The sequence below is a fragment of the Rhinichthys klamathensis genome, unplaced genomic scaffold (genome assembly GCF_029890125.1).
Source record: "Rhinichthys klamathensis goyatoka isolate OS25496 unplaced genomic scaffold, OSU_Roscu_1.1 h1tg000196l_1, whole genome shotgun sequence".
Lineage (NCBI taxonomy): Eukaryota > Metazoa > Chordata > Actinopteri > Cypriniformes > Leuciscidae > Rhinichthys > Rhinichthys klamathensis.
Window position 1 is genome coordinate 8,162,382 of NW_026606722.1, and position 14,633 is coordinate 8,177,014.

Below are 14,633 nucleotides of genomic sequence, written 5' to 3' on the forward strand. Positions count from 1 at the left end.
AGAAGTGGATATTACCCAGATTATTACCTGTAACTCACTTTTAGCACATGAAATATCTGCTGTATGATTAATATTTGTTCGTGGGAAGAGAGGACAAGCTCATGTTAAAATCGGTTAATTTTGTTAATTTGATGAAAGCGTCCCAGATCAGAGAACTAACGTCTGATTATAATCTCACCATCTCTAATATCAGCTTTCAGTGGACGTCGTTTCCATACGTGTATATATTTACAGTCATATTTTCATTTGCTTCTGATTTGAAACCTGTCCAAATAATCCAAATATGGATGGTTGTGAGAGTTGGACGAACCTCATGTCTCGCTGCCATTTCCCAGTGGTTTTGTGCAGGTTTGATTTGATCGTTCTGTTGTTTTTATTATTTTTCTGTATGCTCAACACTGACGTTTGTCCGCATAAGTTCCACCATCTTTAAGTTATTAAATACGACACTGGTGCTTAGAAGAACGCTCGCACTGAATAAGCACAGAAATGATCACTAAAAAGCTGCAGGATGTTACAGAAACTGTATTCCGCTTGTTATTTCGCTCCCTAACTCTAACTCAGACATGATTCAGACACATTGAAACTCAAGAGTTCATGTACTTATTAAGAGTAAATGATTGTCAGATATTTTGCTGTATATTTATTTAACACAATTCTGCCGAGAACAGGACGTTCTTCAGCGTTTGTAAAATGACACTCCAAGGGTTGCATTTAGTTTTTGTAATTATTTCTTTTTCCATCTATGCAGTCGTATGGATATGTATTCATCATCGAATATACCCGCCGATTATGATGTCAACATGTAACTCACTGTCATACATTTAATGGTTTTTCCCATTAAAATGTGTGTTAACTGTATGTGGCATTGCTTGTTTTGTTTTGTGCTCTAGATATGATTCCTCAAATCATACATACTTCTTTCTGTAATACTGGCGATACAAGTTTATCAACATTATTATGCTCTACACAAGTAGCGAACAGCCAATCACATGCTGAGACTGAGTTTAGGTGTGACATCAGTAGCGAACAGCCAATCACATGGTGAGACTGAGTTTAGGAGTGACATCAGTAGCGAACAGCCAATCACATGCTGAGACTGAGTTTAGGTGTAACATCAGTAGCGAACAGCCAATCACATGCTGATCCTGAGTTTAGGTGTGACATCAGTAGCGAACAGCCAATCACATGCTGAGACTGAGTTTAGGTGTGACATCAGTAGCGAACAGCCAATCACATGCTGATCCTGAGTTTAGGTGTGACATCAGTAGCGAACAGCCAATCACATGCTGAGACTGAGTTTAGGTGTGACATCAGTAGCGAACAGCCAATCACATGCTGATCCTGAGTTTAGGTGTGACATCAGTAGCGAACAGCCAATCACATGCTGAGACTGAGTTTAGGTGTGAAATCAGTAGCGAACAGCCAATCACATGCTGATCCTGAGTTTAGGAGTGACATCAGTAGCGAACAGCCAATCACATGCTAAGACTGAGTTTAGGAGTGACATCAATAGCGAACAGCCAATCACATGCTAAGACTGAGTTTAGGAGTGACATCAATAGCGAACAGCCAATCACATGCTAAGACTGAGTTTAGGTGTGACATCAGTAGCGAACAGCCAATCACATGCTGATCCTGAGTTTAGGTGTGACATCAGTAGCGAACAGCCAATCACATGCTAAGACTGAGTTTAGGAGTGACATCAATAGCGAACAGCCAATCACATGCTGATCCTGAGTTTAGGTGTGACATGAGTAGCGAACAGCCAATCACATGCTAAGACTGAGTTTAGGTGTGACATCAATAGCGAACAGCCAATCACATGCTAAGACTGAGTTTAAGAGTGACATCAGTAGCGAACAGCCAATCACATGCTGATCCTGAGTTTAGGAGTGACATCAGTAGCGAACAGCCAATCACATGCTGATCCTGAGTTTAGGTGTGACATCAGTAGCGAACAGCCAGTCACATGCAGAGACTGAGTTTAGGAGTGACATCAGTAGCGAACAGCCAATCACATGCTGAGACTGAGTTTAGGTGTGACATCAGTAGCGAACAGCCAATCACATGCTGAGACTGAGTTTAGGTGTGACATCAGTAGCGAACAGCCAATCACATGCTAAGACTGAGTTTAGGTGTGACATCAGTAGCGAACAGCCAATCACATGCTGAGACTGAGTTTAGGTGTGACATCAGTAGCGAACAGCCAATCACATGCTGAGACTGAGTTTAGGTGTGACATCAGTAGCGAACAGCCAATCACATGCTAAGACTGAGTTTAGGTGTGACATCAGTAGCGAACAGCCAATCACATGCTAAGACTGAGTTTAGGTGTGACATCAGTAGCGAACAGCCAATCACATGCTGAGACTGAGTTTAGGTGTGACATCAGTAGCGAACAGCCAATCACATGCTGAGACTGAGTTTAGGTGTGACATCAGTAGCGAACAGCCAATCACATGTTGAGACTGAGTTTAGGTGTGACATCAGTAGCGAACAGCCAATCACATGCTGAGAAAGAGTGAAACTGCGATTCGTTTCTCGCGAGAGAAGCAACGAGATTCACTTCTCTCTTCTGCAGAATATTACGAGATTGAAAAATATTCAGAATTTAAACAAATCTACACAGCAAGAAGAAAATAGCCGTCTATGAAAGAGGACAACTAAAAGAAAGTCTTCCTATATCAGTGCAAGTTAAAGTCGTGAAGTTACTTTATACAGTTGATAAAGGTATAGAGAGAATTGAACATTTAAGCTCACATGTAGGCATTTTATAGCTTTATCTATTGATTCTAAAGCGTATTTATATTACCTTTATATATTTATTCATTTAAACTGCATAATAATAATTGATAAACTAAAATTGTGTGATCGATTAATAATTACATAAATATCTAAATCAGAGTTACTAAAAGCCAGACGATTTTGTCTTTAAAAATAATTTTCTATGTAGTGATCTTGAGTTTGGAGTGGAAACAGGTGAAGTGACTTTATCGCATCAGACATGTGACACTTTGCTCACAGCTGATTGGTCCAACATCACCTGTCCCGGACCAGGTTAGCCGTGGAGAGTTCGTTACTATGGCGATGAACACTGCTAAAAGCCAAACCACTTTCATGCTGCCTAAAACCCAGGGTTGGCGCCAACTAAACTAAAACACACCTGACTAGCCACCTAAACCGGCTTCATGCTACAGGCCCCAGGTCTTGTCTACATAAGTACTTAGTTAGATAAACAACATCCGTGTACATGAAACTGACTTCCTCCTGTGATGGTGAAGGAAACGCTCTGCCGACTGCGATGGTGTCATAACTTTTCCACTATTTGAGGATTTTTTAAAAAGATATTCTCACCAAACAAGCACGAAGATTCTGATTCCACAGCATGCATACAGACGTAAGTTACAGGAAATCATTAGATCCTCTGTCTTCTGTCCTAGTTTTACCTTTTTAACCAAGCCTTTATTTAATGTACATACACTTACTGGAGCTCCTGCCCTCAGTAAACACCTTCACACTCGAGCTATATACGCTTTAATTGAAGGTTTACACTAACATTCAGATCGGTTAATGTTTCTTCTGCTAAAGCTGCATTTATGTCATCAAAAATACCGCAACATTGTGAAATATTATTACAATTTAAAATGGCAGTTTTCTATGTGAATATATACATGTGTAATTTATTCCTGTGAATTTTCAGCATCATTACTCCAGTCTTCAGTGTCACATGATCCTTCAAAAATCACTCTAATATGATGATTTGATGCTCAAGAAACATTTATGATTATTATCAATGTTGAAACAGTCATATCTTTTGTGTGGAAACTGACGCATTTTATTTTTCAGGATTCTTTGATGAATAGAAAGTTCAAAAGAATCGAAACTTAATCTTTTGTAACATTATACATGTCTTCACTCTCACTTTTGATCATTTTAATAAAGACTTGCAGAATAAAAGCATTAATTTCTTTAAAAAAAAATAAACAAAAAAAAACGATTGACCCCAAACTTTTGAACGGTTGTGTATGTATTTGAATTGCATTCGGATTACACAGTTTTAACATAAACTAATTTACTTAATGTGCAATTTGTTTTAATCTCATATACATTTGAATTGAATATTGCTTCGCTAGCCATATTTTAACCACATTCATACTTTTTAACTGAATAAAAAAATAGTTTTCACAATGAAATAAGCAATTTAAATAAATGTTTAAAATATGATTGAGTTCAAATCAAATAAATGCATATAGTTAGTAATAAACTGTCATTTTTTGAGTGCTAAATGTTAAATGTACTTGTTTCACTTATTTATGACTGACAAATATGCATCACTATAGTTTGTTAAAACTGTGTCATTCAAATGAATGGAAAATGTATATGCTATCAAATACATACATCTTAAATTTAGGCCTAAATAGTTTTTGATTGTAAAGGAGAGAACAAAACAATGCTTAAATGCCCTTGTATCTGATATATATCTATATATATAAATATCTGAAAAAGAATAGATGAAGAAAAATACAGCTGCAACATTGTTTATAAGTTAAAGTCAGCATGAAACAGAGGTTAGTCTTTTCTCTCCTATTGTGTCGGATATCCGAGTGAAACGCTTCTGGAACAAGAACAAATGTGGGCGGGGCTTGATTTTGTCTGTGTGGAATTTGATTGGATGGTGGTGGTTTGCTATTGGCTGATCTCATGTGAGTGACAGGTTGCCCCGCCCACATCATCAGAGAAGAGAAGAGGGAAGTTATTCTGATTCAAGATTACAAGAGTGCATGAATCTAATGTGCACGGATAAATCATTTATTATACAATACTCCATAATAACAATGGTGATGTGCAGGAGCCGACGGGAGACGTCAGAGAGGTGAAGGTGATTCACTTCTCCAGCGGAGAGACTCTGACCGAGGAAGAGGAGGCTCAGCATCATCTTCATCAAGAGCCCAGTGCTTCCGACCCGGTCAGTGTGGATGAGTAATAATAGACAGTTTCTAAAATCTGTCAGGTATGACAATAATCAAAGGTTGTTTCGTATTTTGACCTTCTAGAGAAGCCGGACATGGAGGGATTATTCTCGGTTTTGGGGAACGCAGATTTTGAGAAAGTCTTTGCGATGTAAGAAGTACTTTTATTTCAAAGGTCATTGTGTCTTTTTTTCTAAAGGAATTATGCTTTTTAGTACAATACATCCCAGACAGTCTTTATGTCACAAATATTGTATGTAATCATATAGTAAATCACTTAATTTCTTTATAGTTTGTGATTTTCTTGGAGAGAAAATGGCCGGTTTACTGGGACTGAATTCTGCCAAATATCAGTATGCTGTTGACCAGTATCACAGAGAACATAGGGTAACACACTCACACACTCTATCACACACCACACGCACACACACACACACACACACACACACAGACAGACACAAACACAAACATATGCACACTGACAGACACACACACACACACACACACACATATATGCACACAGACACATATATACACTTACACACACACACACACATTCACACTTACACACACACTCTCACACGCACACACACTCTTACACTTACAACCGAAAATAACTTAAAGAGGGTTATTTACAGAGTAACAGAACCCAAATATTCTTTATTTTGGAGATACTAAAGATCAGTCCACACCGAGGATGATAAATATTAACGATAAACAGATATTTAAAAAAATTGTTTAAAACAATAGCAGAGTCCATGCCACAACTATAGCAACACTAAGGAACGATTCTGTTGGAATCACTTTCAGGACGATCAGCCAATCAAAATCCATCCTGATTTAAAGTCCACATGAAATCAAAGTTTTAGTTTTTTGTCTTTTAGTATGAATATGTTAGCCTTACTGTTATCTATAAGCTAGTGTGCTCCAAAACAATGACAAAAATCGCATTTAGAAGATATAAGCGTCCAAAACTTTACAGTCTCTCACTTCCGCCAATATGGATCAATGACTTTGATGACATCACTGCACTTCAGCTTCTCATCAGATTTCCTGTCCAATCAAATGCTCTCTAGAATCTGAAGCTCCGCCCCCTACATTATAAATAGACGCTGAAGCTGCGGCTGAAATCGGTCACTTGTTCACACATTTACTATCTTGGTGAATGGCACATAGTGCACTATATAGTGGATCGGGAACGATTCAGACAGTGTAAATATGCTTTCAATCGGAGTGAAGTCTCATGTTCAGAGACACGATACACAGAGCGGGTCATGTGATCGAGTCGCTGCAGAACAGAAAACGTATCGGATCCTTTGAATTATACACAGAATGCTGTATTTTAAAGCGATATGGGGGAGAGATTAGGAGGAAACCGTGGCTTTAATGAGCTGTGATATAAACGAAACGCTATTGGCTATTTTAAAAGGGGGAGGAGCTGCTCGATATGCCCCGCCCTGTCTTCCTGTTTCAGATGAAATGATAATAAACAGAACGTTATCGTACGCTGGTCTGGACACTTATATAGATATCATTATAGTTATTTTTCTAGGTGTGAACTGGCCTTAAGAGGCTAAAAGACTATGTTACTTACAAATGTGAAAATGTTTGGTTGTAAATGGTTAAATGGATAACTTTGAGTGTTTTGTTTGTGCAGAATGAAACGGAAGAAGAGGTTTTGTCTTCAAGCACCAGCGTGAACGAGGAGAGAATTAATCTGTCAAAAATAGAGAGTAAACAGTATGGAGCCACAAATGAACAGGACCTGAAAGAAACACTACAATATAAAGGAGAGCAGAATGAAGGATACAATTTTAACAAATAATGGATCTAAAAGAATGTGAATTGTAACATTGTATTGTTTCTTGTTTCATTTATGACCATTAAACTAAATTTGCTCTCTCTTCATAGAGACCATATAAGCTTACTTGTTTTAATTTTCAAACACAAAATATAGTTGTTTAATTTTACAGTTGTACACCTTTTCCATTTTAGGCTGCTTACGCATACTACATTTCCCAGCTTGCACTGCGGTAACGCAGTATGTGACTGAAGAGTACGCATGCGTGGGCCTCGCGCTACTTCTATCAGCCATAAATCGCTGAGAGATACTGATAGAGAGGCTAGAATGGCGGGCACGTTATTTCTGATTCGTCAGTTGGTAATTCTATTATTTTAAATCACTTTTAAATTCAACGTTCAGACGTAAATCACCGTCAAGACGCAACTGAAGCGAACGTGTGTCACGTGGTACGCGATACTTTTCTCAGCGCTGGTTATTATGAACCAATCAGCCGTTTGTGATTAATAGAGAATAATTATTTAACAAAATTGTATAGGGAAACGGCTATGGCCGATTACTTATTGTGAAGCGCATATCAGTTTTTATAAAAAATAATTAAAAAAGATTATACAACTTTTTGTTCAAATGCTTCCAATAAGATAAAAACCGTGTTGAAATTTGAATACAACTCAATGAGAAATCGGAATTGTGGGCCATCGAGCGCCCTCTGGAGGAATAACCGTTAATAACGTCATTAGCTAATAACGTTTGCCGCCCAATGCTAACAACAATGGAGGAGAGGTTAATAGCTGCGGTGTCCGACTATCCCGAGTTATACAATTCTACAATAAATTCATATAAAGACGCTGCTAGAAAAGCCAAAGCATGGAGAGCTGTGAGCCTACAAGTTGAAATACCAGGTAAGAGTTGATATTTCTTAACGTCGTTTCTTCCTAACTAAACTGCTAGTTATCTGCTGTTAGCTTGTTAGTAGGCTAACACAGGAATCCAGGGTTGAAGATATAAACTATATCTCACGGATACTGTTCCTATATCATCATACAACTAACACAACGTGTTTTTGAGTCGCAAATGCATCTGATGGGTTAATCGGATAGATTTGACACTTTCCCACAGGAAAAGCTGAGTTGTTTTGAGTTTGTTGATCTGCACTGTAACTAGTCGTGTGTTTTGATTTCATCCAAAGTTTGAGTTGCATAACTGCTCATTTTGATGCACAAAGGCAGAATTTTAAGTTTAACCAGAGTTGCATCATCAGTCATATTTGTTTTTGTATATTCAAATATAATAACAATGTTCCAAGTGTTACATATTAAGTAATGTTTCTGTCAAGTATGATGTACATGCATGCATGTTTGTTTGTTGCTGTGTGCATATATTAATGCCAGTTTAGACCATAACTTACAAAAGTACTTTACTGAATGTATTATTTTAATATCCTGGGAAAGTTTTACATATTCAGTATTTACATTTAGTAAATTATGGTCTAAACAAGACATTTTCCATGCAAAAAACTTTTATTGCTGTTCATTTTATGTCATTTTAATTACATATACATATGTTTAAGTGACTGTTGATTAGGGTTGGGTATCGTTTGAATTTGAACGATTCCAATTCCGATTCCGATTCCTTGTTTTGATTCCGGTTCCTAACGGTTCTCGATTCCGATTCTTTTAAGAGGCGGGGTCAAAAAAGATAAGGATATTTTAAATGAGCTAGCTAACCAACAGTCTTTCTGAAGGAAATAGTCTGACCTACTCCATCAATTTTAATTCTATGAACTTTTAACTTTTTATGAACTTTACTATGAATTTCTCACAGGGCTGTTTTCAACTACAATATAAATATCAAATCTATGAACTTGAATATAAATATTATAAATTATGAATATATTTTCACAGGGGTACACTTTCCTCAAGAGAGCTTTATTTTTGAAAACCTCATGAAAACACATTTACACATGAGTGTATGATGATGCTGCAGATACTTGAGCATGTTACCGTGCTCCCACTGCAGGGCTAACCTAGGGCTGTCAAAATTGCTCAAAAATGACGTTCGAATATTCCCTCTAAAGAAACCACATATATTCGAACATCTGGTTGCGCATTTTGTCAATGACGCGCATTACGTCAATAATAGGACAAATTAATACAAAGAGACATAACTACTTGTATAGGTAGTTTAAGTTTAAACATATTTGACAACGTATTAACTTACACAAAAACAAGTAAATCAACTAATGGCCAAGACCGCAGACCTCACTCTCGCTCAACCGCAGGCTCTCTCTCTCTCTCTCTCTCGCCCTCACGCTCTCTGCGCATAACGGTTTAAATGAACAACAATAAACAAATGTTGAGTGCTGATCAAGAGTTTTGTGCAAGCAATTTAAGGTCACGACTCTTGTCCTAAATATAGCAGACTTCATTCAGTGATTGAAACAAATATTATTAACATTAATTGAAGTTTTACAGTATATATAAGCGACATTGATCGCTCCGAGCGAGCTGTGGTAAACTGCTGCTATAATGGCTATTTTTTCGGGGGCGTCGGGCCACGCCCCCTTGGCGGGCTCTGACGTGTATGATGTAATGCTAGCTCATTGGTGCACACGTTGGAGGCGCCCGCACCATTGGATGTGCAGTTGCCGCAGCACAGCCAATGAGTGAGCCAGACACTCACAGTGCTGCTAGCTGTGCAGCTGGAAAATGCGTTTTGCCACTCGCAAAGCAGACAGCCTCGCTTCTGCTACCGCGGGCGTGTCCGGTCGGCGGACTGTGAATCGAAACTAGGAATCGAAATTTAAACTTTTGAACGATTCCGGGAAAATCGAAAACCTAGTCCCGGTTCCAATCGATACTCGATACTCGATACCCAAGCCTACTGTTGATTGATTGTTATAAAATGTATTGTTACTTGTCAGGAAATTAAATATACATGCTTAAATCACTATTTATTGATTATTGTAGTTATTAATTTAAAATACATAAGCTTAAATAACTATATTTATTTATTGTTAATTATATTATTAATTTTATATATATATATATATATATATATATATGCTTTAATTACATTGAATTGATTATTGTAAAGTTTAATTATATTATTAATTAAATATACTTGTGCTAAAATGACTACTTTTTGATTATTGTAAGATTTATTGTTAATTATATTAAATAGACATACATGTGTTGTGCATACATCACAATTGATTATTGTAAAATGTAATATATTGTTAATTATATTAATAATTAAATATACATACACTTAAATTACTATATTTATAAATTGTTAATTATATTATTAATTTAATATACATATATGCTTTAATTGCTACATATAGATTATTGTAAAGTTTAATTATATAATTAATTGATTATACTTGTGCTCAAATTACTATTTTTTTTTAGTAATGTTATTTGTATTATGCATAAATCAATATTGATTATTGTAAGATTTATAGTTAAATTAATAATTAAATATACATGGCCTTAAATTACTATGTATTTATTTTTTGTTAATTATTAATTTAATATGCTTTAAATGCTACGTATTGATTATTGTAAAGTTTGTTAATTAAATATACATAAATTACTACTTAGGATTTATTGTTATTTATATTAAACGTTCATGCGCATAATTCACTATTGATAATTGTAAAATGTATGGTTAATTATATTATTAAATATACTTATGCTTATCACTATTTATTGATTATTATAAAATGTCTTGTTAATTGTAATATTAATTAAATACACTTGTGCTTAAATTACAACTACTTATTGATTATTGTAAGATTTATTGTCAATTATATTAATTAAACACATGCATAAATCACTTGTTTATTGTAAAATGTATTCATATTATTAAATACATGTGCTTAAATCAATACTTATTGATTATCATAAAATGTATTTTTAAATTATATTATTAAATATCCATATGCTTAAATCGCTACGTATTGACTATTTTAAAATATATTGTTAATTATATTATTAAGTATACATATGCATAAACAGTAAAATGCAAAAAAACCAAATAACCATGGTCTTATTCAGTGACGATGATTAAAGTCATGTGACCCCTATATATTCCATATCATTTTTCTGCATCATTTCAGTTCAATTCACGTTTGTGTATAGCGCTTTCCACAATACACATCGTTTCAAAAGCAGCTTTACAGAAAATGCATGAGTCCATATTACAATTTACAGTGATCTGTTATTATTTATTATTATCAGCGTGTTTAAATGAATCGTTTGGGTGGATGAATCATAATGATTCACTCATAAATATTGAAGAAAAGTGTGATAACTCATTAAATAATGCAATATGAGATATGAGTGAATCATTATGATTCATCCACCCAAACGATTCATTTAAACACGCTGATTCATTCAGGAACTAAACGGGCGAGTCATTGAATCATTCACTCACTTCCGTTCTACAACCGGAATAAAACTAGCAGGTCATTGAGTCGTTCATTCACACGGATTCATTCAGAAACACCTCTGCTGTGTGTTATCATTTAAGTTAATTTTACACACTTTAAGCATTATAATATCGCATATCGAATATCGCTTCACTAACGTGCAGGACCCTACTTGAGTGTAAGCAAATATGACATTTCGAAAATGTAGCATTGGTGCATGTGAATAACTGTATATCAGTAAGCAGATTAATGTAAATATTAGGGCTGTCACTTTACGTTCGGAAATCGATTGCACAATCGATTGGACCAACCAACACAAGTTTGGAAAACGAAAATAGGGAATCGATTTGAACAGCCTTTTTCTTTTTAACCAAAAATGTGTTTTAGGTGGACAGATCAATACAGCACACAGAACATGTAGGAATCTGGAAAATAACACTGTCTTTTCTCTTAACCAAATGCTTTTTAATAATCGCTATTACTTCAATGCAAGTGAACAAGCGCGCCGTTATTTGTTGCGTAGTGACGTGTGTGTGTGTGTGTGTTCAAGGAAGCCAGAAATGTGCAGATTCTGCAATACCCTGTATTTAATATATCATGAGGATCACGAGTTGCGTATTTGCGCTAAATCCACGCAGATTTGTCTTACACGAACTTCCCCAGCAAAGGGAGTAAACACAGAAACACGCCAGATTGGCTCGTGATTCGACAGCGTTTCCCGCCAAAGTTCATTTTTACCCGCATCTGGCGAGTTGGAGGCTGTTAATTTCAATCCTTGAATGTTGCGCTCCTGTTTGTCATTGTGCACGAAACTTCACGCCAATAAATCATCAGAAATATTGCTAACTTGTGCGTCTCAAGCGCCTCTTTACGCTCGTCCTAATGCCTGTTTGGTGTCCGTGGATTTGCCTGTATTTGGAGTTGAAAATGGAAACGTCTTTAGACATGGAAAATCGATTTTACAATCGATTCAATGAACACTGATGTCTTCACAAAAGTGACAGCCCTAGTAAATGTTGCTGTGTCTCTTCACAGAGGAGGACTGTCGCAGACGATGGAAGAGTTTACGGGACATGTTCATCAAAGACAAGCGTGCCGAGCAGCGCAGGAGAGCGTCGGGAACGTCCCACCGGAGCTGGAAGTACAGCTGGCAGATGTCCTTCCTCACGCCCTTCATCCAGTCCCGATCGCTAGCTGTAGACGAGCCGGAGGAGGACCGAGACGAGGAGGAGAAGGAGGAAGAGGAGGAGGAGGAGGAGGAGAGGACGGCGCACGGGAACTCCTCCTTCCAGGACTTTGAGGCGGATCACGGGATGCTGGACGGATCCTCGCATTACTCCGCGTCGGGATCGCAGGGAACGGGACGCAAGAGGAAATGGCAGATGGAGGCCAACGAGGACTTGGAGGACGAGATGTTCTTGTTTAGTTTATTACCGTATCTCAGACGCTTGCCTTACGCCAAGAAGAGCGCCGTCAAGTTAAAGATACACCAGCTGCTGTACGAGGCCGAGTTCAAGTGACGCTCTCTGTAGTTTCTTAATATTTTTCTATCTTTTATTGATATTGAAATTCTATCCGCTGCATTTTTTGTTTCTTTTTTTAACATTCATAACATATTGTATCGATGCTGGTAGATGTTTGTTTTGATCAGAGGTCCGTGATTAAACAGACAAATACACACACTCTTCTATCAAGCTCTGTGAATGTGGAAACACACACTTCTGCTGTGCTCTTATAATGCAGATACTACTGTAGTTTTATAAATATTTTGAATTCGTTTTGTTTTGATTTGAATTTTATTTACATTATCATTCATTCATTTAGCAGACGCTTTTATCCAAAGTTGAGGAATAGAAGCGATTCATCCTAAGAAGGCGATAAACATTTGAGGGATTTGGCTTAGTTTTATAGTTTTTTTATTTCATTAAATTTATTTCTATGTAGTTATTATAATTTAAGTACATGTTTTACTTAAACTTAAAAGAGAAATGTTCGCTCGGCAAGTAGTTGTCATTTAAAAAAAAAAACGTTTTTTTTATTTGACTCTTTTAGTTCAAGAAAAAAAAATTTGTTATGGTTTTATTTTTAGTTAAAATAATTTATAAAAGCACTAGTAGTCTGTAGTGTTTAATCAATTTTTGTGATCTGAGGATAAATTTGGTTATAATATCCATTGAAAGGCATCAAATATAATAATCCTAAGTATTTTTGGTTTTGTTTATCATTTATTAACAAACAAATTCCAAAGTATAATCAAATCTTTTAACAACATTTAATTTAGAACATGTCGCACAAACCCTTCACGTGTGTGTGTGAGAGAGAGAGAGAGAATGTGTAGGTGAGAGTGTGTATGTCTGTGAGTGTTTGTGTAAGAGAGTGTATGTATGTGTGTGTGTGTGTGTGTGAGAGAGAGAGAGTGTGAGACAGAATATATGTGTAGGTGGGAGTGTGTATGTCTGTGAGTGTGTGTGTTTGTGTGTGTGAGAGAGAGAGGGAGAATATATATGTGTAGGTGGGAGTGTGTATGTCTGTGAGTGTATGTGTGTGTTTGTGTGTGAGAGAGTATGTGTGTGTGTGTGTGTGTGTGTGTGTGTGAGAGAGACAGAGAATATACACTCACCGGCCACTTTATTAGGTACACCTGTCCAACTGCTCGTTAACACTTAATTTCTAAGCAGCCAATCACATGGCGGCAACTCAGTGCATTTAGGCATGTAGACATGGTCAAGACAATCTCCTGCAGTTCAAACCGAGCATCAGTATGGGGAAGAAAGTTGATTTGAGTGACTTTGAACGTGGCATGATTGTTGGTGCCAGAAGGGCTGGTCTGAGTATTTCAGAAACTGCTAATCTACTGGGATTTTCACGCACAACCATCTCTAGGGTTTACAGAGAATGGTCCGAAAAAGAAAAAACATCCAGTGAGCAGCAGTTCTGTGGGCGGAAATGCCTTGTTGATGCCAGAGGTCAGAGGAGAATGGCCAGACTGGTTCGAGCTGATAGAAGGGCAACAGTGACTGAAATAACCACTTGTTACAACCGAGGTATGCAGCAAAGCATTTGTGAAGCCACAACACGCACAACCTTGAGGCGGATGGGCTACAACAGCAGAAGACTCCACCGGGTACCACTCATCTCCACTACAAATAGGAAAAAGAGGCTACAATTTGCAAGAGCTCACCAAAATTGAACAGTTGAAGACTGGAAAAATGTTGCCTGGTCTGATGAGTCTCGATTTCTGTTGAGACATTCAGATGTTAGAGTCAGAATTTGGCGTAAACAGAATGAGAACATGGAACCATCATGCCTTGTTACCACTGTGCAGGCTGGTGGTGGTGGTGTAATGGTGTGGGGGATGTTTTCCTGGCACACTTTAGGCCCCTTAGTGCCAATTGGGCATCGTTTAAATGCCACGGCCTACCTG

At 37.1% G+C, this 14,633-nt stretch overlaps 2 protein-coding genes and 1 long non-coding RNA gene across 3 annotated transcripts; all 3 read left to right on the forward strand.

Annotated features, from left to right (window-relative positions):
- Positions 1-979: 979 nt before the first annotated feature.
- LOC130096169 (uncharacterized) lies at positions 980-1,553 on the forward strand. The gene is made up of 4 exons (XR_008808178.1): positions 980-1,109; positions 1,159-1,207; positions 1,257-1,403; positions 1,453-1,553. It is a non-coding gene; the product is annotated as an uncharacterized LOC130096169 (long non-coding RNA).
- Positions 1,554-4,837: 3,284 nt separating this feature from the next.
- LOC130096220 (protein FAM177A1) lies at positions 4,838-6,831 on the forward strand (the record flags this gene model as incomplete). Its single annotated transcript, XM_056262902.1, has 4 exons — positions 4,838-4,969; positions 5,058-5,124; positions 5,266-5,360; positions 6,631-6,831. Coding segments are annotated over 4 exons (462 nt in total), but the record flags the coding sequence as incomplete, so codon positions are not given.
- Positions 6,832-7,413: 582 nt separating this feature from the next.
- LOC130096166 (uncharacterized) lies at positions 7,414-12,887 on the forward strand. Its single transcript, XM_056262843.1, has 2 exons — positions 7,414-7,676; positions 12,245-12,887. The coding sequence occupies exons 1-2, from the start codon at positions 7,535-7,537 to the stop codon at positions 12,727-12,729; spliced, it is 627 nt and encodes a 208-aa protein (XP_056118818.1). The 5' UTR covers positions 7,414-7,534; the 3' UTR covers positions 12,730-12,887.
- The last annotated feature ends 1,746 nt before the right edge of the window (positions 12,888-14,633 follow it).